This window comes from Gymnodraco acuticeps, unplaced genomic scaffold (assembly GCF_902827175.1).
Source record: "Gymnodraco acuticeps unplaced genomic scaffold, fGymAcu1.1, whole genome shotgun sequence".
Classification (NCBI taxonomy): Eukaryota; Metazoa; Chordata; class Actinopteri; order Perciformes; family Bathydraconidae; genus Gymnodraco; species Gymnodraco acuticeps.
Window position 1 is genome coordinate 151,278 of NW_022990255.1, and position 22,510 is coordinate 173,787.

Below are 22,510 nucleotides of genomic sequence, written 5' to 3' on the forward strand. Positions count from 1 at the left end.
ATACACCTGAACATCAGCAGGAGAGGACTCTTTAAAGTAGAGACACTACATACTGATATACACCTGAACATCAGCAGGAGAGGACTCTTTAAAGTAGAGACACTACATACTGATATACACCTGAACATCAGCAGGAGAGGACTCTTTAAAGTAGAGACACTACATGCTGATATACACCTGAACATCAGCAGGAGAGGACTCTTTAAAGTAGAGACATTACATACTGATATACACCTGAACATCAGCAGGAGAGGACTCTTTAAAGTAGAGACACTACATGCTGATATACACCTGAACATCAGCAGGAGAGGACTCTTTAAAGTAGAGACACTACATGCTGATATACACCTGAACATCAGCAGGAGAGGACTCTTTAAAGTAGAGACATTACATACTGATATACACCTGAACATCAGCAGGAGAGGACTCTTTAAAGTAGAGACACTACATGCTGATATACACCTGAACATCAGCAGGAGAGGACTCTTTAAAGTAGAGACACTACATACTGATATACACCTGAACATCAGCAGGAGAGGACTCTTTAAAGTAGAGACCCTACATACTGATATACACCTGAACATCAGCAGGAGAGGACTCTTTAAAGTAGAGACACTACATACTGATATACACCTGAACATCAGCAGGAGAGGACTCTTTAAAGTAGAGACACTACATACTGATATACACCTGAACATCAGCAGGAGAGGACTCTTTAAAGTAGAGACACTACATACTGATATACACCTGAACATCAGCAGGAGAGGACTCTTTAAAGTAGAGACACTACATACTGATATACACCTGAACATCAGCAGGAGAGGACTCTTTAAAGTAGAGACACTACATACTGATATACACCTGAACATCAGCAGGAGAGGACTCTTTAAAGTAGAGACACTACATACTGATATACACCTGAACATCAGCAGGAGAGGACTCTTTAAAGTAGAGACACTACATACTGATATACACCTGAACATCAGCAGGAGAGGACTCTTTAAAGTAGAGACACTACATACTGATATACACCTGGACATCAGCAGGAGAGGACTCTTTAAAGTAGAGACACTACATACTGATATACACCTGAACATCAGCAGGAGAGGACTCTTTAAAGTAGAGACACTACATACTGATATACACCTGAACATCAGCAGCAGAGGACTCTTTAAAGTAGAGACACTACATACTGATATACACCTGAACATCAGCAGGAGAGGACTCTTTAAAGTAGAGACACTACATACTGATATACACCTGAACATCAGCAGGAGAGGACTCTTTAAAGTAGAGACCCTACATACTGATATACACCTGAACATCAGCAGGAGAGGACTCTTTAAAGTAGAGACACTACATACTGATATACACCTGAACATCAGCAGGAGAGGACTCTTTAAAGTAGAGACACTACATACTGATATACACCTGAACATCAGCAGGAGAGGACTCTTTAAAGTAGAGACACTACATACTGATATACACCGGAACATCAGCAGGAGAGGACTCTTTAAAGTAGAGACACTACATACTGATATACACCTGAACATCAGCAGGAGAGGACTCTTTAAAGTAGAGACACTACATACTGATATACACCTGAACATCAGCAGGAGAGGACTCTTTAAAGTAGAGACACTACATACTGATATACACCTGAACATCAGCAGGAGAGGACTCTTTAAAGTAGAGACACTACATATACACCTGAACATGAGGAGAATAGGGCCACTTTAAAAACGTGTCACCGTCTTCTAAAGGTTTCCAATGTCTGAGTTACTTAATAAGCCGTGCTTTGGGAACGCATTGTATAATATGCCATAACTCTTTCTCTCTGGCAGCATTAGTAAATGATGACATGTTTGCTTTAACATTAAGTCAGAGTTTGACGTGCCGGGACCGTTTTTACATTTACAGGATGAAGCAGCTGCTGCCAAACTGTTGCTGGAACTCACGCTGCCTGCAGGCACACCGACTTGACTGAGAGACTTAATTACAGTTTGTGTCGTGGCTGCGTGTTGATGTATGCATTCCTGGAAACTGTACCCTTGTTGTGTGTTTGCATTGCTGGAAAGTAACTAAGTACATTTACTCAAGTACCGTACCTCCTTTTTATTGCTTATCAATACTTCTACTAAAGTCCATTTAAAAGGGGAAATGTATTTTACTGCACTATATTATATTGTTTTAAAGCTTAAGTTACTTTTCAGATAAGGGGTTTGCATAAAAAAACACTTCATTACAGTAAGTTGAATTACACATGGTACTGATCAAACTTTTCTAATTGTACTTGATTAATAATTTAATGTGGAACTTTGACTTTTAATGTAGTTTTGGAAATATTTGTATTTTGACTTAAGTAAAGAATACTTATTCTACCACTTCTGTGTGTGTGTGTGTGTGTGTGTGTGTGTGTGTGTGTGTGTGTGTGTGTGTGTGTGTGTGTGTGTGTGTGTGCGTGTGCGTGCGAGTGTGTATGCGTGTGTGTGTGTGTGCGTGTGTGTGTATGTATGTATATGTGTGAGTGTATGTGTGTGTGCGTGCGAGTGTGTATGTGTGAATGTATATATGTGTGTGAGTGTGTGTGTGTGTGTGTGTGTGTGTGTGTGTGTGTGTGTGTGTGTGTGTGTGTGTGTGTGTGTGTGTATGAGTGTGTGTGTGTGTGTGTGTGTGTGTGTGTGTGTGTGTGTGTGTCCTTTCGAGTTCATTGTGAGTATTCTTCCACCAACATCACTGCGGTGGTGAACATTTAGAATAAAGACATCCTAATTAACTTTGCGAACCATCACAGATGTATTTAGTGTTATGTGTTACTAATTACGGGATGCAGTTTACTGGAGTTTAGGTGCGTTGTTTGTTTTTTTTTGTACCTGGCATATGACGCAGGGATTGGCTGGTGCTTTGACACACGCCTATAGCACATGCATCCATGTATACGCGCACGCATAAAGGAGAGCAAACAGTGGAAGTCTCTCCTTTGCAGACGGGAAAAATGACAGGTATGCGGGATGCTGCGCTTCATCCAAGTGGAGCCGTCTGCGCGTATTTACGCACGGTGTCACGTCCGAGCTCATCCAAAAAGCGCTCAATCCTTCCCGCGTTTTTCCCTCTCCTCGTGTCCGTCATGGTGCTGGTTCCGGCCTCAGCGCACCCTCAGTGTCTGGACTTCGCGCCACCTTTCAAACCTTTATGGCACCTGGAGTTCTGCACGCAGTACGAGCAGTTCGGCTGCTGCGACCAGAAGATGGACAACATGATCGCGGAGAGATACTGGGACATCATCGACCAGCTGGACACGAGGGGGGAAGATCTGTGTGAGGACCTGCTGAAGGAGGTCTTGTGCCAGGTGGGTACATGCTTTTATAGTGGCTTGTGATGCAATGGGCATAACACGTTGCTGGCACAGATTAAAACATTGCTAAGTGCTTCTACATTCAGTTTCATCCAAACCATCATTACAGTCATGCTCATTATCAACCTCTTTAGTCTGCTATTGGTACTGTTCTCTCATCTGATTTAATACATATTTACATTTAAAATAATGCAGCATATAATATCAGGCATCATGCAACTTGTATTTACTTTCTATAATTCCTCTTCTTTTTATCTCATTTCATACAAATCTCAATTAAAAGTCATGCAGAATTCAGAGGTGATTTTGTGATGAGGGGGGACCTGTTTTTTCGTAGTTTTTTTATAAGAATTTTACAAAAACATGTAAATAACGCTTATAATTCCTACAAATAACTTTAATAACTCCATTACAAATCTTGAAATTAGTTAAATATTACTATTAAATGTTCCCATATATTGTAAAACAGTGGCGTACCTAGGGGAAAGGGGGCCGAGTGCCTTTTTTCAAAACCAGATTTGGTCTTTGTCCTATAAAACATTTTCTTTACTAACATCTGGCTTTTGTCTTTAGTGGGAGAGCTTTGAATCAGTCCTCAGCTGGTTTTGCGTGTTAAAAAAAGCTACACACACTATTTGTCAGTGGGAAAGCAGGTAAAAGGGTCACTCCATGCCTCCGCTTTGATCTACAGTCAAAAGTCCTTGAAGCCAGCCAAGGTGTCCCTTTAATTTCCCTGTGTTGCCTCTAGCCGTGAAACGCCTCTGTGATAATCAGCAGTGTCTGGTGGTTCTTCTCCAGGAGTGCTCTCCGTACGCCGCCCACCTGTTCGATGCCGAGGACCCCTACACTCCCGTCAGAGAGTTGCCGGGCCTCTGCTCCGGATTCTGCTCCGAGTTCCACGGTAAATGTGGCCACGTGGTGATATATCTAACGGAGAACCGGCTGCTGCAGGACACGTCGCAGCGAGACGCTTCCACCTTCTGCAGCCTGGTGGACCTACAGGACCAGGACTACTGCTACCCCAACGTGCTGCAGAGCTCCAACCTCAACAGCAACCTGGGCCGCGTGGCCGAGGACCCCCGGGGCTGTCTGCAGCTGTGCCTGACGGAGGTGGCCAACAACCTGAGGAACCCGGTGCTGATGCTGCACAGCGGAGACGGCACGCATCGCATGTTCATCGCAGAGCAGGTGCTGTTTGAAGGGGCTCTTCCCTGTAGTGTGTTCGTTAGGTTTGTGTGCATGTAAATGATCTGCAAACGCTTCCATTGGACCCCTTTGTTTACTTCCTGAACATAGTGACGTCATTATGGGACACTGGCGCTTCTGTTGGCTGGCTCTCCAACACATTGTTTGTGATAGACTAAGGGGCGGGACATCTCTAAGCAGTTGATCAATCACAACAGTGCTGGCCAGCTAACCAATCAGAGTAATGGCATTTCTCTAGTCTTAAATGCAAGCAAGGGTGAATTAAGTTAAGTTCCCAGAGTCTATCATGTACTACTATTAAACAGGCATTGAGAAAGATATTACATTCAGCCTGAAGCGGTGAATCCTCTCTCCTGAAAGCTTCTATGATTCTTATTACCGCGCTCATTAAGACGTTCCCTCCCAGGTGGGCTTCGTGTGGGTCTACCTGCGTGACGGCAGCCGGCTGGAGACGCCCTTCCTGGATCTGAGCGGGGAGGTGATGACCACGGGCTGGCTGGGGGACGAGAGGGGCTTCCTGGGCATGGCTTTCCACCCAAAGTACAGAGAGAACGGACGCTTCTTCATCTACTACTCCATCCTGGTGGACAGCAAGCTGGAGGAAGTGAGGGTCAGCGAGATGAAGGCGTCCGAACACGATGTGAACGTGGCCGACCCGAACTCAGAGAGGTACGCTGAGCAGTGTTTGGCTGTGGAGGAATTTCTTAAGAGAAAATGATAGACGATTCATGGACAAAGTTTGTTTTTTGTTATATTTAATAAAGTAATAAAGAAAAAGAAAAAAAAGTCAATATACAATCAGAATCAGAATCAGGTTTATTAGCAGGTAGGTTGACACGTACGAGGAATTTGACTTGGTGTCGTCGGTGCATACATAAAGGTAAAACTAAAATGTAAAACACAGATAGAGAACTATTTTAAGAACACTATAATAACATAAAAAAATATATTTAAAATAATAAAAAATATAGCAGTATTGACAGAAATAGAATGGAATAAAGTGGAATAAAATTCGGCAGCAATAAAAAAAGAAAACAGACATTGTGTGCATCGATGTAATGTGAAAGTGAAATCGATCTGAAATGCAGGAACAGATATCATCCTCAGAGGATAAAGAAGTTCTGCTTCTCCTGCTATATATTCATGAGAGGAAACAGCTGGTCCGCCATCCCACCATTAAACCATTAAACCCCCTTGTCCTTAACCATTTCTAAATCCCCATCTTACACTTCCGTTTGCCCTCCTGACATCTAAAACCTTCACATATGTCTCTGTTAAACACATACAAGACTAAACATACAACTTAACAGTGTAAAAGGCAATCAGAGTATAAGACTATATGTTTAAAATGATTATTTGATCATTTGACACGACACTGGGGTAGTTACTCAAACACTTACTTTACTAAATGACTCACTGCAGACAGTAATTAGTTATACTACTAGTTACCTTTTGACTCATGTAGTTCTTAGTAACTGTAATGTGTTTCTGCATTACAGACAAACGTAATCTGATTACTTTAACGTTACTTTGTAGATTGCTACACTGACGATGAGAGAGAGCTGCTTTGTTTTTCTATGATGATGAGGAAGATGCTCTGATGTAATTACCCATTGAAAGACATTCACCGTCTCCCCCTCCAGGGCTGTGCTGTGCATCAACATGTTTTCTGCTGTATATCACAACCAAAACCCTAAAGCAGGGGTGTCAAACTCAAGGCCCGGGGGCCAAATCCGGCCCGCGACTTCATTTCATGTGGCCCGCAAGAGCTCTGAAAGAATGTAATATGTTTATTATACGGTTACATGCCGATTTACAGAAACACGATGTCCATACACTACATGTCCCACAATGCATCTTAAATTTGACTTTTTTTTCAAAATGTCACTTCTTTATAAATAATTTTGTGACATTCTCACTGAAGAGACTTGCACTTATTGCCCTAGACTTTCAGACGCAGTTATTTATGACGTTTTTAGCCTATCCGATAATAATCCAATGCAGAGGCAATAAAGTAATATAACACATTATTTTATATATATTAAATATATATATATATGTATGTTTATATAGTCTTAAAGTTACAATCGGCCCTTTGAGTGCAACCATAATGCTAATGTGGCCCGTGATGAAATTGAGTTTGACTCGCCTGCACTAAAGCATCGGCTCTTAAGAGATCAAATACTTAAGAATCGTAGCAACCTGATATCTATTCCTGAAAGACAACAAATATAACTTCTAGTAAACTGTGATTGAACACAACTTTCAGCAGAGGTGGGAAGTAGTGGCGTACAAATACTTTGTTACTGTACTTAAATACATGTTTCTGGTATCAGTACTTTACTCCACTACTTATTTTTCTGACGACTTTGACTTCTTACATGTTGAACCCAAATACCTGTACTTTCTACTTCTTACATGTTGAACCCAAATACCTGTACTTTCTACTTCTTACATGTTGAACTCAAATACCTGTACTTTCTACTTCTTACATGTTGAACCCAAATACCTGTACTTTCTACTTCTTACATGTTGAACCCAAATACCTGTACTTTCTACTTCTTACATGTTGAACCCAAATACCTGTACTTTTTACTTCTTACATGTTGAACACAAATACCTGTACTTTCTACTTCTTACATGTTGAACTCAAATACCTGTACTTTCTACTTCTTACATGTTGAACCCAAATACCTGTACTTTCTACTTCTTACATGTTGAACACAAATACCTGTACTTTCTACTTCTTACATGTTGAACACAAATACCTGTACATTCTACTTCTTACATGTTGAACTCAAATACCTGTACTTTCTACTTCTTACATGTTGAACACAAATACCTGTACTTTCTACTTCTTACATGTTGAACTCAAATACCTGTACTTTCTACTTCTTACATGTTGAACACAAATACCTGTACTTTCTACTTCTTACATGTTGAACTCAAATACCTGTACTTTCTACTTCTTACATGTTGAACTCAAATACCTGTACTTTCTACTTCTTACATGTTGAACCCAAATACCTGTACTTTCTACTTCTCACATGTTGAACACAAATACCTGTACTTTCTACTTCTTACATGTTGAACTCAAATACCTGTACTTTCTACTTCTTACATGTTGAACACAAATACCTGTACTTTCTACTTCTTACATGTTGAACACAAATACCTGTACTTTCTACTTCTTACATGTTGAACACAAATACCTGTACTTTCTACTTCTTACATGTTGAACTCAAATACCTGTACTTTCTACTTCTTACATGTTGAACACAAATACCTGTACTTTCTACTTCTCACATGTTGAACTCAAATACCTGTACTTTCTACTTCTTACATGTTGAACACAAATACCTGTACTTTCTACTTCTTACATGTTGAACACAAATACCTGTACTTTCTACTTCTTACATGTTGAACTCAAATACCTGTACTTTCTACTTCTTACATGTTGAACTCAAATACCTGTACTTTCTACTTCTCTCATTTCCCAAACAGCTGGTTCCTTTAGTCTGAATGTGTGTTTGGTGCGTGATCATTATTCTTTAGAGTCATTGCGTGCCTATTGATTTGAACACGATCCGTGTATCCATCATTTCCTGGTCTTCTCTAAAGAAGAGGGACCAATGGAAACGTTGTCATGTTGCCGTTGTTCAGCATGGAAACATTCATTAGCTAACAATGACATTATTGTTCTATTAATATAAAGGGAGGTCAGGTACTCTTTAAAACAGCTGCTAGTTATGGGTACTTTTTACTGAAGTACATTTCAAAGCCTTTACTTTTACTTGAGTAAAGAAGTTTAGTCAGTACTTCTACTTTTACCAGAGTATTTTTAAACACGAGTATCTGTACTTCTACTTGAGTAAAGGATGTGTGTACTTTTGCCATCTCTGACTTCCAGGGTCATTCTGGAGATCGAGGAGCCGGCTGCGAACCACAACGGAGGCCAGCTGCTGTTCGGACTCGACGGATATTTGTACATCTTCACCGGAGACGGAGGAAAAGCCGGAGATCCTTTTGGGAAGTTTGGCAACGCACAAAACAAGTAAGAACATCCTCTAACCATAACAGCCCTATCAGTTACTAAGAGGCCTTTTAATGAGCCTCTACTGGGACATGTCTCCATGCTTTCATGTTCAAAAAGCTCTGCAGCACCTCTTTTCACCCTCTGTCTGAAACCAGAGCCCAGTCTGCTCTGATTGGTTAGCTGGCTGGCTCTGATGTGATTGGTCAACAGCTTAGAGATGTCCCGCCTTGAGAGAAAATCCCCAAACAGCAAAATAGTCCCCCTATACATTTAAATTGAAACTGGATGGATAATTGATGATTAGAAATTGAAATCTAAATATGAATAAGCTAACTTCTAACCAGCTACAGTAATATTAATTATAGTGATATTTTTCCAAAATGTATCCATTGCAGTTTCAAACACTTTCTACATGGTACTACAATGGTTTAAATATCTCTACTTGCTTCATGTTTAGTTTTTATTTTAACTTGTGTTCGGGTGTTACAGCTGTCTTTTCAGGATGTCTCTCTATCAAACAAAAATACATCTCAATAAATATCAAAGCTAATCCACAATATATCTATACGTTGAATAGTCTGGTCTAATAATAAGAAATGAAAACGAAAATATGAATTAGCTTCGATAACTTATAGCCAGCTACAGTAATATTACTTACATATGGTTATATTTTTGCAACATTTAACCATTGCTTTTCACAATTTCAACTCTTTCTACATTGTTTAGCTAACTAGAAATTGAAATCTAAATATGAATAAGCTAACTTCTAACCAGCTACATTAATATTAATTATAGTGATCTTTTTCCAAAATGTAACCATTGCAGTTTCAACCACTTTCTACATGGTACTACAACGGTTTAAATATCTCTGCTTGCTTCAGGTTCGTTTTTAATTTCAACTTGGTGTGTTCGGGTGTTACAGCTGAGGATGTCTCTCTATCCAACTAAAAAAAATATCAATACATCTGAAAGCTAATCCACAATCTATCTACGCGTTGTAAATCCCCCCCCCCCCCCCCCAAGAAGTGCTCTTCTGGGTAAAGTCCTGCGTATCGATATCGATGTAGACGGTGGTGACCCCGGTGCTCTTCAGTACCGGATCCCCCCCGATAACCCGTTCCTCGGAGACCCCTCTTCCCGCCCCGAGGTGTTTGCATACGGGGTCAGGAACATGTGGCGCTGCTCCGTGGACCGCGGGGACCCGGGGACTCTGCAGGGCCGCGGGAGGATGTTCTGCGGAGACGTGGGTCAGAACCGCTACGAGGAGATCGACATCATCGTGAAGGGCGGGAACTACGGATGGAGAGCCAAGGAGGGCTTCGAGTGCTACGACGTGAAACTGTGCCAGAACTCCTCCTTAAGTGAGTCATTTCTGATAAATATCAAAAGTTATTTTTGAGGCGCTTTAACCTCTTTCAGCTTGAGTCAGTATTGTCTGCAAAAAGCTGTCATAAAATCACTTTATTTTATTTTTTTGTTTTGGACGTAATCTCGTCTTTGTTTACATGAGCAAGCCTCGCTAACACTCAGAGCTAACCTGTGCTGGAGAGCACATGTGTTTAAAAAGCAGGAAATAAAAAAAGGAACTCACCTTGTGATAAACCTGCAAGAGAAAAAGCATTTGAGCTCCATACTGTTTCAGAAATAATCCTTGATGTGGTTTAGAACAGGATGGCGTTTTATCACAGCAGAATTTAACTTTATCTCCAGTAGAATTCTGATCAGGCATTAGCTCCGCCTCCTCTTCCTTTTTTTTTTCAAGCTAAGGACCCAAAATCCGCGTTTCTCTAACAGGGCTGCAACAGAGGGGTTTGAGCAGTATGAGGCATGGCTACAACGGGGGATCTGTTTGGTATTTGAAGCAAAACACTTCACAGACATGTTTTGTATAGGTATGGCCCTACAATATATGTTTCAAATATAGCATGATAGGTCCACTTTAAGAGAAACAAGATTAACGAACAAAAGCAAACCTCTGCTGTACGACGGTTTCCCGCCAAGCTACATACAAAATAAACTGCTTTATTCAAGGTTTATACCGAGTATAAGTGTGTCCACATGTTGGAGAGGAGAAGACCTCAGCAGATACTTTGGCTCTCGTAAAACTCGCAAAACTCCATATTTTCTTACCATTTTGATGAAGAGACCCTGCCTCCTAACCACCTGTTACTTTGATCACTTTCAATCTAATTTTGGTTCTTCAGACTGTTTTTAAATCGTCTCTCTCTCTCTCCTCGGCAGATGACGTCCTTCCTATATTTGCGTACAGCCATCATGTTGGGAAGTCTGTGACGGGGGGGTATGTGTACAGAGGATGTGAATCACCCAATCTGAACGGCCTGTACTTCTTCGGAGACTTTATGAGTGGGTAAGATGAGTTGATCTACGCCAATAAAAGAAAAGACACTTTTCAGAAGACAAGGAACAACTTGTTTGCTCAGCTGTTGTCTAAAAAAAAACGTGCATTTCTGAATGACTAGTACAGAACTACAGGGATCACGTCTGTCCAGATTACATTGATTTCCAAAAGTGAAGGATTATATGGTGGCCCTGAAGGTCCAAACTCAAACATATTTCACAACAAATAAACAAGATATTCCACACAAAAAAACCTGTTTCATAAAACACAACATTTCACAAATACACCCAAAACATAATGCATAAAATAATGAAAAAAAACACAATTAAAGTAATAGTCAAGAAAACTACAATACAGTACAGTACATTTAAATATATAAAATAAACATTATAGGCTGTATACAAATACAGTTATGTCCTTTAACTTAAACCTGTGTTATATAATGCTTTTTGTTCAAAGTTAAACTACAGGGTGTTTAACATTTTAAACAAAAATGAACATGTCACATTAAACAAGGGGAGATTGAAATACATTTTAGAGGATTAAGATTAGGGGAATGCTTAAAAGATGTGTCTCGAGAAGACGTTTTGGCTGTGATTTCAGTGCATTTCTACAGTCCTTAAAATAAACTGTATGTCAGGACCTCGACACAAACTGACGAACCCAAACGCACGACCCAGAGACAAAGTCTTGAATGTCATTAAAAAGTGTATTTATTTTAACAGATCAGGTAATCCCTCTTAACAGAGTAGGTAGTGGAAATAACAAAAAGCGCTCACAAGGAGGAAAAAACTAGCGTAACAAAAAGAGGATTTAATAAAAACTTAACCCTAACAAAATAAACAAAACCTGACATGAGTGAAAAGCGATCCTTTCTGAGCAACAAACAAGACGAACTGACACGGGACAGGGGAGAGACAGGACTGTTTAAACATGAGGTGAGTGGGAACAGGTGGAAACACGTCAGGGGCCTGAAATGAAAGACAAGAGGTAAGTACAAAATAAAACAGGAAATGACAAAATACATACAAATAACTAACACATTTGACGAGACACAACACTGTAGGACTATCCTCATATATAAGGCCTCATATCAAATTAAAACACAAATTATAGATTTTTTTCCATATTTTGTTATGAACAAAACCTAAAATAAATTCATTATTTAAAGCAGGATTTGTACAGGAGTGATTCTATACCCAGATTATTGTTTAATAACTGTATTAATTACTGCCTTTTAAAGGTCCCCTATTATACTGTTTTTCATCCATATATCACAAGTCTCAGATATATACAGAACCTGTCTCTGATTGGCTGAAACACCAAACAGATCATTGCAGCATTACCCATAATCCCCTCTGTTTCAGCCCTGTTTCCAAAGTGCTGATTCTCTGTCTGTTACTTTAGATGAAAATAAGGAGCCCCTCCCCACGCCCCTCTAGAGAAACATTTGGTTACAAAGAACTCAATGGTGCTCTAGGAGGAGATTCAGGTGATAAGGGGGGGGGGGGGGGGGTTACCTTGGTTGCTGATTGGCTAATAGTTACACAAGACAAAACATCGTTATGACATCACAAAGTGGCCAAAATCTGATCAGCTCATTTTCAGACAGGTTTTTATAGAAATGGATCAAAAAGAGAGAGAATCTTTGTTCCTGAAACTTTCAGAGTCTCTTTCCACAGAGGGGACACATGTTGATGTAGAAGAGACATGAAGAAGAGGGGACACATGTTGATGTAGAAGAGACATGAAGAAGAGGGGACACATGTTGATGTAGAAGAGACATGAAGAAGAGGGGACACATGTTGATGTAGAAGAGACATGAAGAAGAGGGGACACATGTTGATGTAGAAGAGACATGAAGAAGAGGGGACACATGTTGATGTAGAAGAGACATGAAGAAGAGGGGACACATGTTGATGTAGAAGAGACATGGAGAAGAGGGGACACATGTTGATGTAGAAGAGACATGAAGAAGAGGGGACACATGTTGATGTAGAAGAGACATGAAGAAGAGGGGACACATGTTGATGTAGAAGAGACATGAAGAAGAGGGGACACATGTTGATGTAGAAGAGACATGAAGAAGAGGGGACACATGTTGATGAAGAAGAGACATGAAGAAGAGGGGACACATGTTGATGTAGAAGAGACATGAAGAAGAGGGGACACATGTTGGTGTAGAAGAGACATGAAGAAGAGGGGACACATGTTGATGTATAGGGGGCATGAAGAAGAGGGGACACATGTTGATGTAGAAGAGACATGAAGAAGAGGGGACACATGTTGATGTAGAAGAGACATGAAGAAGAGGGGACACATGTTGATGAAGAAGAGACATGAAGAAGAGGGGACACATGTTGATGTAGAAGAGACATGAAGAAGAGGGGACACATGTTGATGTAGAAGAGACATGAAGAAGAGGGGACACATGTTTATGTAGAAGAGACATGAAGAAGAGGGGACACATGTTGATGTAGAAGAGACATGAAGAAGAGGGGACACATGTTGATGTAGAAGAGACATGAAGAAGAGGGGACACATGATGTAGAAGAGACGTGAGGAAGAGGGGGACATATGTTGATGTAGAAGAGACATGAAGAAGAGGGGACACATGTTGATGTAGAAGAGACATGAAGAAGAGGGGACACATGTTGATGTAGAAGAGACATGAAGAAGAGGGGACACATGTTGATGAAGAAGAGACATGAAGAAGAGGGGACACATGTTGATGTAGAAGAGACATGAAGAAGAGGGGACACATGTTGATGTAGAAGAGACATGAAGAAGAGGGGACACATGATGTAGAAGAGACGTGAGGAAGAGGGGACACATGTTGATGAAGAAGAGACATGAAGAAGAGGGGACACATGTTGATGAAGAAGAGACATGAAGAAGAGGGGACACATGTTGATGTAGAAGAGACATGAAGAAGAGGGGACACATGTTGATGAAGAAGAGACATGAAGAAGAGGGGACACATGTTGATGTAGAAGAGACATGAAGAAGAGGGGACACATGTTGATGAAGAAGAGACATGAAGAAGAGGGGGACACATGTTGATGTAGAAGAGACATGAAGAAGAGGGGACACATGTTGATGTAGAAGAGACATGAAGAAGAGGGGACACATGATGTAGAAGAGACGTGAGGAAGAGGGGACACATGTTGATGAAGAAGAGACATGAAGAAGAGGGGACACATGTTGATGTAGAAGAGACATGAAGAAGAGGGGACACATGTTGATGTAGAAGAGACATGAAGAAGAGGGGACACATGTTTATGTAGAAGAGACATGAAGAAGAGGGGACACATGTTGATGTAGAAGAGACATGAAGAAGAGGGGACACATGTTGATGTAGAAGAGACATGAAGAAGAGGGGATACATGTTGATGTAGAAGAGACATGAAGAAGAGGGGACACATGTTGATGAAGAAGAGACATGAAGAAGAGGGGACACATGTTGATGTAGAAGAGACATGAAGAAGAGGGGACACATGTTGATGAAGAAGAGACATGAAGAAGAGGGGACACATGTTGATGTAGAGGAGACATGAAGAAGAGGGGACACATGTTGATGTAGAAGAGACATGAAGAAGAGGAGACACATGTTGATGTAGAAGAGACATGAAGAAGAGGGGACACATGTTGATGAAGAAGAGACATGAAGAAGAGGGGACACATGTTGATGTAGAAGAGACATGAAGAAGAGGGGACACATGTTGATGAAGAAGAGACATGAAGAAGAGGGGACACATGTTGATGTAGAAGAGACATGAAGAAGAGGGGACACATGTTGATGTAGAAGAGACATGAAGAAGAGGGGACACATGTTGATGTAGAAGAGACATGAAGAAGAGGGGACACATGTTGATGTAGAAGAGAAATGGAGAAGTGTATTTTGCATAATAGCTGACCTTTAAATGCATCCTTTAGTCGCATCATGGCGTTGGAGGAAGACAAGACGACGGGCAGCTGGAGGGAGAAGAGTGTTTGTATGGGAGAAACAAAAACCTGCTCGTTTCCAGGACTCATCAACCACCACCACAAGTTCATCATCTCCTTCGGCGAAGACGAAGCCGGTAACAACTATTCTCAACCCTATAAATCATGCATGAAGATCCATAGCTGAGTTAAAGTAGATCTACCATGGTCTAAGGATGCTTCTTTACATGTAAAATGTGAATTAAGTCGAAGTACAGAAGCACGGTACTGCAACATTACATTAAAGCATGTGTTTTTATATGGAAAAAGAATATGTTGTTCATTACTACACATATTTTATACCAATTCTACTTCAACCATATTCAATGTAAATACTGCTATATTTCACTATATTTTGTAATGTTATTATAATTTTCAGGAGGCGCCAGGGGGGTCACTCAAAGTTTGAGGGAAACAGGTTTTTTTTTTAATGTTATTAATAACTGCATATCTATCAATCTATGTGTCCTTTGATGCCAATCTTTTCGTATTTTTTGTTTTTGAATCACACGACCGCCCTTCAAGCCAATCAGAATCGAGCTGCCGCTACTGCGAGTGAAAATCTGCTCAGCTTTCGGAGCAAGTGAGAGCTAGTGAATGTTTCGCTCTGCAGCTGGATGAGAGCACGGATGTAGCAAATGTTGCAGAATTGCTTGCATACATCAGATTTATTTCAGAAGACAACTTTGTTGAGGAAATATTATTTTGCAAAGCACTGGAAGGTAGGACCACAGGAAGAGACATGTTCCAAGTTTTAGATGAGTACATCATCTCAAACGGACTTGACTGGTCTCGTTGTGTGGGTGTGTGTTCAGATGGGGCAGTGGGGCTATGGAGCTAGCGGAGTGACAGCTTCGATCAGGCAGAAGTGACAGCTTCGATCAGGCAGAAGTGACAGCTTCGATCAGGCAGAAGTGACAGCTTCGATCAGGCAGAAGTGACAGCTTCGATCAGGCAGAAGGCCCCAAATGTAGTGGCAACGCACTGCATGTTCCATTGGGAGGCACTTGTACACATCATTTAAAAAAAAGATTGCAACAGGGGGGTCCCCGCCAGAGGATAATGCTATATGGGGTCCTTGGCATGGCAAAGTTTGGGAACCCCTGTGTTAACCTACCTGGTGATAAACCTGTTTCTGATGCTGATGAGTGGTAAATGTAGAATGTGCTATACGTCTCTCCACAATGTAGTGGAAGTATATAGTACTCGAGTTAAATATCTATCACTATATCTACTTTGTTACACTCCACTTTAGTATGAAATCATGTACTAAGTAATACTCTCCATTTTTGTTTCAGGGGAGCTTTATTTCCTGGCCACAGCGTACCCGAGTGCCACGTCTCCGTATGGGACCGTTTTCAAATTTGTGGACCCCTCCAGGTGAAGCATCCATACAGCTCACAATAAAGAATGTGATTTTAATTAAAAACACGTTTGTTTTATGTTATTATTATACATGGTGACATTTGCTTTCTGTGAAAAAATTTCTTCCAACGCATGTGTACAATGTTGTGTTTCATTTCTGCAGGAGAGCTCCTCCGGGGAAATGTAAGCAGAAGCCGCTGCCGGTCAAAGTGAGAGGGAAGAAGATTCCCTTCGTGCCCCGAGAGCGTACGTCACCTTCAAATGTTATCACTTCTTCTTCTTATAAAACGTCTTTATGGTGTTTGCATACCAGACATGTTCAGAATGTCCATTCTGCTGATGTTCAGGTGTATATCAGTATGTAGTGTCTAGAGACACTACATACTGATATAGACCTGAACATCAGCAGGAGAGGACTCTTTAAAGTAGAGACACTACATACTGATATACACCTGAACATCAGCAGGAGAGGACTCTTTAAAGTAGAGACACTACATACTGATATACACCTGAACATCAGCAGGAGAGGACTCTTTAAAGTAGAGACACTACATACTGATATACACCTGAACATCAGCAGGAGAGGACTCTTTAAAGTAGAGACACTACATACTGATGTACACCTGAACATCAGCAGGAGAGGACTCTTTAAAGTAGAGACACTACATACTGATATACACCTGAACATCAGCAGGAGAGGACTCTTTAAAGTAGAGACACTACATACTGATATACTCCTGAACATCAGCAGGAGAGGACTCTTTAAAGTAGAGACACTACATACTGATATACACCTGAACATCAGCAGGAGAGGACTCTTTAAAGTAGAGACACTACATACTGATGTACACCTGAACATCAACAGGAGAGGACTCTTTAAAGTAGAGACACTACATACTGATATACACCTGAACATCAGCAGGAGAGGACTCTTTAAAGTAGAGACACTACATACTGATATACACCTGAACATCAGCAGGAGAGGACTCTTTAAAGTAGAGACACTACATACTGATATACACCTGAACATCAGCAGGAGAGGACTCTTTAAAGTAGAGACACTACATACTGATATACACCTGAACATCAGCAGGAGAGGACTCTTTAAAGTAGAGACACTACATACTGATATACACCTGAACATCAGCAGCAGAGGACTCTTTAAAGTAGAGAAACTACATACTGATCTACACCTGAACATCAGCAGGAGAGGACTCTTTAAAGTAGAGACACTACATACTGATATACACCTGGACATCAGCAGGAGAGGACTCTTTAAAGTAGAGACACTACATACTGATATACACCTGAACATCAGCAGGAGAGGACTCTTTAAAGTAGAGACACTACATACTGATATACACCTGAACATCAGCAGGAGAGGACTCTTTAAAGTAGAGACACTACATACTGATATACACCTGAACATCAGCAGCAGAGGACTCTTTAAAGTAGAGACACTACATACTGATCTACACCTGAACATCAGCAGGAGAGGACTCTTTAAAGTAGAGACACTACATACTGATATACACCTGAACATCAGCAGGAGAGGACTCTTTAAAGTAGAGACACTACATACTGATATACACCTGAACATCAGCAGGAGAGGACTCTTTAAAGTAGAGACACTACATACTGATATACACCTGAACATCAGCAGGAGAGGACTCTTTAAAGTAGAGACACTACATACTGATATACACCTGAACATCAGCAGGAGAGGACTCTTTAAAGTAGAGACACTACATACTGATATACACCTGAACATCAGCAGGAGAGGACTCTTTAAAGTAGAGACACTACATACTGATATACACCTGAACATCAGCAGGAGAGGACTCTTTAAAGTAGAGACACTACATACTGATATACACCTGGACATCAGCAGGAGAGGACTCTTTAAAGTAGAGACACTACATACTGATATACACCTGAACATCAGCAGGAGAGGACTCTTTAAAGTAGAGACACTACATACTGATATACTCCTGAACATCAGCAGGAGAGGACTCTTTAAAGTAGAGACACTACATACTGATATACACCTGAACATCAGCAGGAGAGGACTCTTTAAAGTAGAGACACTACATACTGATGTACACCTGAACATCAACAGGAGAGGACTCTTTAAAGTAGAGACACTACATACTGATATACACCTGAACATCAGCAGGAGAGGACTCTTTAAAGTAGAGACACTACATACTGATATACACCTGAACATCAGCAGGAGAGGACTCTTTAAAGTAGAGACACTACATACTGATATACACCTGAACATCAGCAGGAGAGGACTCTTTAAAGTAGAGACACTACATACTGATATACACCTGAACATCAGCAGCAGAGGACTCTTTAAAGTAGAGACACTACATACTGATCTACACCTGAACATCAGCAGGAGAGGACTCTTTAAAGTAGAGACACTACATACTGATATACACCTGGACATCAGCAGGAGAGGACTCTTTAAAGTAGAGACACTACATACTGATATACACCTGAACATCAGCAGGAGAGGACTCTTCAAAGTAGAGACACTACATACTGATATACACCTGAACATCAGCAGGAGAGGACTCTTTAAAGTAGAGACACTACATACTGATATACACCTGAACATCAGCAGGAGAGGACTCTTTAAAGTAGAGACACTACATACTGATATACACCTGAACATCAGCAGGAGAGGACTCTTTAAAGTAGAGACACTACATACTGATATACACCTGAACATCAGCAGGAGAGGACTCTTTAAAGTAGAGACACTACATACTGATATACACCTGGACATCAGCAGGAGAGGACTCTTTAAAGTAGAGACACTACATACTGATATACACCTGAACATCAGCAGGAGAGGACTCTTTAAAGTAGAGACACTACATACTGATATACACCTGAACATCAGCAGGAGAGGACTCTTTAAAGTAGAGACACTACATACTGATATACACCTGAACATCAGCAGGAGAGGACTCTTTAAAGTAGAGACACTACATACTGATATACACCTGAACATCAGCAGGAGAGGACTCTTTAAAGTAGAGACACTACATACCGATATACACCTGAACATCAACAGGAGAGGACTCTTTAAAGTAGAGACACTACATACTGATATACACCTGAACATCAGCAGGAGAGGACTCTTTAAGTAGAGACACTACATACTGATATACACCTGAACATCAGCAGGAGAGGACTCTTTAAAGTAGAGACACTACATACTGATATACACCTGAACATCAACAGGAGAGGACTCTTTAAAGTAGAGACACTACATACTGATATACACCTGAACATCAGCAGGAGAGGACTCTTTAAAGTAGAGACACTACATACTGATATACACCTGAACATCAGCAGGAGAGGACTCTTTAAAGTAGAGACACTACATACTGATAAACACCTGAACATCAGCAGGAGAGGACTCTTTAAAGTAGAGACACTACATACTGATATACACCTGAACATCAGCAGGAGACGACTCTTTAAAGTAGAGACACTACATACTGATATACACCTGAACATCAGCAGGAGAGGACTCTTTAAAGTAGAGACACTACATACTGATATACACCTGAACATCAGCAGGAGAGGACTCTTTAAAGTAGAGATACTACATACTGATATACACCTGAACATCAGCAGGAGAGGACCCTTTAACAAACACACTGAACTCAGGTAGAATAACACCCGGTCTGTTTTTTTAAATATTGAATCCAGGCTTAAGAAAATGCAACATGTGCATCTTTTAAACTGTGTAAATTGTACTTGTATTCCCTTTTCAGTGACTGTGTTGGACACAAACGAAAAACCAACGAGACCACCACCGAGAAAATTCAAACTCACCGCCAAACCGACGACAACGCCGAGCCTCGTCACGCCTGCAACGACGACAACATCGACCACAACAAAGAAGCTGCAGCCATGGAAGAAAAATAAGAAGCTGAACCAGCAGCAGAAGAAGAAGACTCTGAAGAAGATATCCAAGACGAGCGTCAGAGACAAACAACAACCAAAAGCAACGGATGATTTAAAAAGCAACGCTCTAAAAAACACAAACAGCCCGAAGAATCGCACAATCCTGCACGAGAAGAACAGCTTGAAGTGGAAGAAATCACAGAAGTTCACGAACAAAACTCAGACAGACTTGAATGTGAGAACAATCAGAACAATGCAAAATACACTCAAGGTGAAAAGGAAGCAAGCTAAAAATGCAAAAGCACTTTAAAATATTTATTCTGTTATTATTTTGGGTACATTTCTATTTGTTTTAAAGGAATTGTTTGAGATTTTTTCAGAAATGTGCTTCGCTTTTTCCCGAGAGATAGATTTATGGAAGGTTAAAAAGGCCAAACTTTAATATATCAGTACTTGTTATAATACACGTTATAATAAATGCTTTAATAAAGGAATACACTTGTATTTATGCTGCTTTTTTTGAGGAAGCAAGGTACACAGTGCTTCTCACCGTGTGGTCCGTGAGCGCCCCCTGGTGGTCCGTGAGTATATTGGTACAATTTCACATTTTAAATAAATAAATACATTTAAGTTTTCCGCACTATCGCGGGAATATCTCCGCAATGGAGTGAGCTTAAGTTTCACTTTCGATTGCATGATATAGCCCAGCACAACACCTTCGTCACACATGTTGCCACTTGTTTGTACAATATTCAGGCGATTTGTAATCTGTTCTAGAAAAACGATGTGTTTTTTTATATTTGTGGAGTTAGGTGGTCCGCGAGTGTTTTTTTAGTGGTTAAGTGGTCCTTGGTATGAAAAAGTTTGAGAAACACTGCTATAGATACATTTATTTGTATTTCACTAAATAAATAAATACAGTTATTGGATATAAAAAAAAATAAAGGAATAATGAGCAAATTGATGAATAAATACACACATAAATTCAACATTTCTGTATTTAATTAGAAATATATGTATCTATTGTGACAATAACTCAGCTGCCAGGGTTCTCACACGCACCGAGCCCTGGCAGCACATCACCCCCACTCTCTCCAACCTCCACTGGCTACCGGTCAAGTCCCGCATCACCTACAAACTCCTCCTCGTCACCTACAAGTCCCTCCATGCCCTCTCCCCTCAGTACCTCACAGATCTCCTCCACCCTTACATCCCGTCCCGCACCCTTCGATCCTCAGACTCCGGCCTGCTCTCCATTCCCCATTCATGCCACCGCACCTTCGGGGACCGTGCCTTCAGTGTCGCTGCCCCCCCCCCCCCCCCCCCCCCCCCCCCCCCCCCTCTGGAACTCCCTCCCTGCAGAAATCCACAACGCCCCTTCTCTCAACATCTTCAAATCAACCCTTAAAACTCATCTGTTCAACATCGCCTTCCAACAATAACTCACCCCCACTTACATTTCTGCCCCCTGTTTTATGTTTTGTCCTTATATGTCTCTTTGTTAAGTGACCTTGGGTTGATGAAAGGCGCTATATAAATTAAAGTTATTATTATTATTACTTATTTAAGCTTGTAAATTACACAATCAGGCATGTTTTTGATATTATCATACAGTACAATGTTACGTATTGTCCCTTTAAACTCTCCATTTAGATGAAACGTGAGCTGTATTAATCTTATTTAACACTGCACAATTTCTAAAATGTTAAAGTATTCCTTTAAAGTTCAAAGCACAGCTGTTGCACACTATCATGCATCTAATGACTCCTTACACTTTATTTTGTGATTTAACTACCACTCTTTCTGTATTTAAATCACTTAAATTAGTTAAAAATACGATCCAGATTTCTTTATTTTTAACCGCAGAGCTCCTATTTTACTGCAAATAAACGTGTGTGTGTAGCCTAGCATTACCATCCTTGTGGGGACCTACATCTGTTTACAGTCACGTGTGCCTCGCCTCCCTTATGGGGACATCATTTTAGTCTGAAGACTTGGTTAGGTTAAGGTTAGGATAAGTCTCCAGGAAATGCATGTAAGTCAATGTAATGTCCCCTGAAGTGATGTATACGTGTGTGTGTGTGTGTGTGTGTGTGTGTGTGTGTGTGTGTGTGTGTGTGTGTGTGTGTGTGTGTGTGTGTGTGTGTGTGTGTGTGTGTGTGTGTGTGTGTGTGTGTGTGTGTGTGTGTGTGTGTGTGTGTGTGTGTGTGTGTGTGTGTGTGTGTGTGTGTGTGTGTGTGTGTACAGTAGCTCTGTAATTGAGCTCCTCACCACT

The 22,510-nt window shown here is 40.8% G+C and overlaps 1 protein-coding gene across 1 annotated transcript; it reads left to right on the forward strand.

Annotated features, from left to right (window-relative positions):
* Nucleotides 1–2,995: 2,995 nt before the first annotated feature.
* On the forward strand, nt 2,996–20,729 carry hhipl2 (HHIP-like 2). The gene is made up of 10 exons (XM_034220620.1): nt 2,996–3,349; nt 4,154–4,543; nt 4,968–5,230; nt 8,472–8,615; nt 9,621–9,958; nt 10,839–10,965; nt 14,893–15,038; nt 16,239–16,320; nt 16,469–16,551; nt 20,103–20,729. Exons 1-10 carry the CDS (start codon nt 2,996–2,998, stop codon nt 20,543–20,545), a joined length of 2,370 nt encoding a protein of 789 aa, XP_034076511.1. The 3' UTR covers nt 20,546–20,729.
* Nucleotides 20,730–22,510: the final 1,781 nt, after the last annotated feature.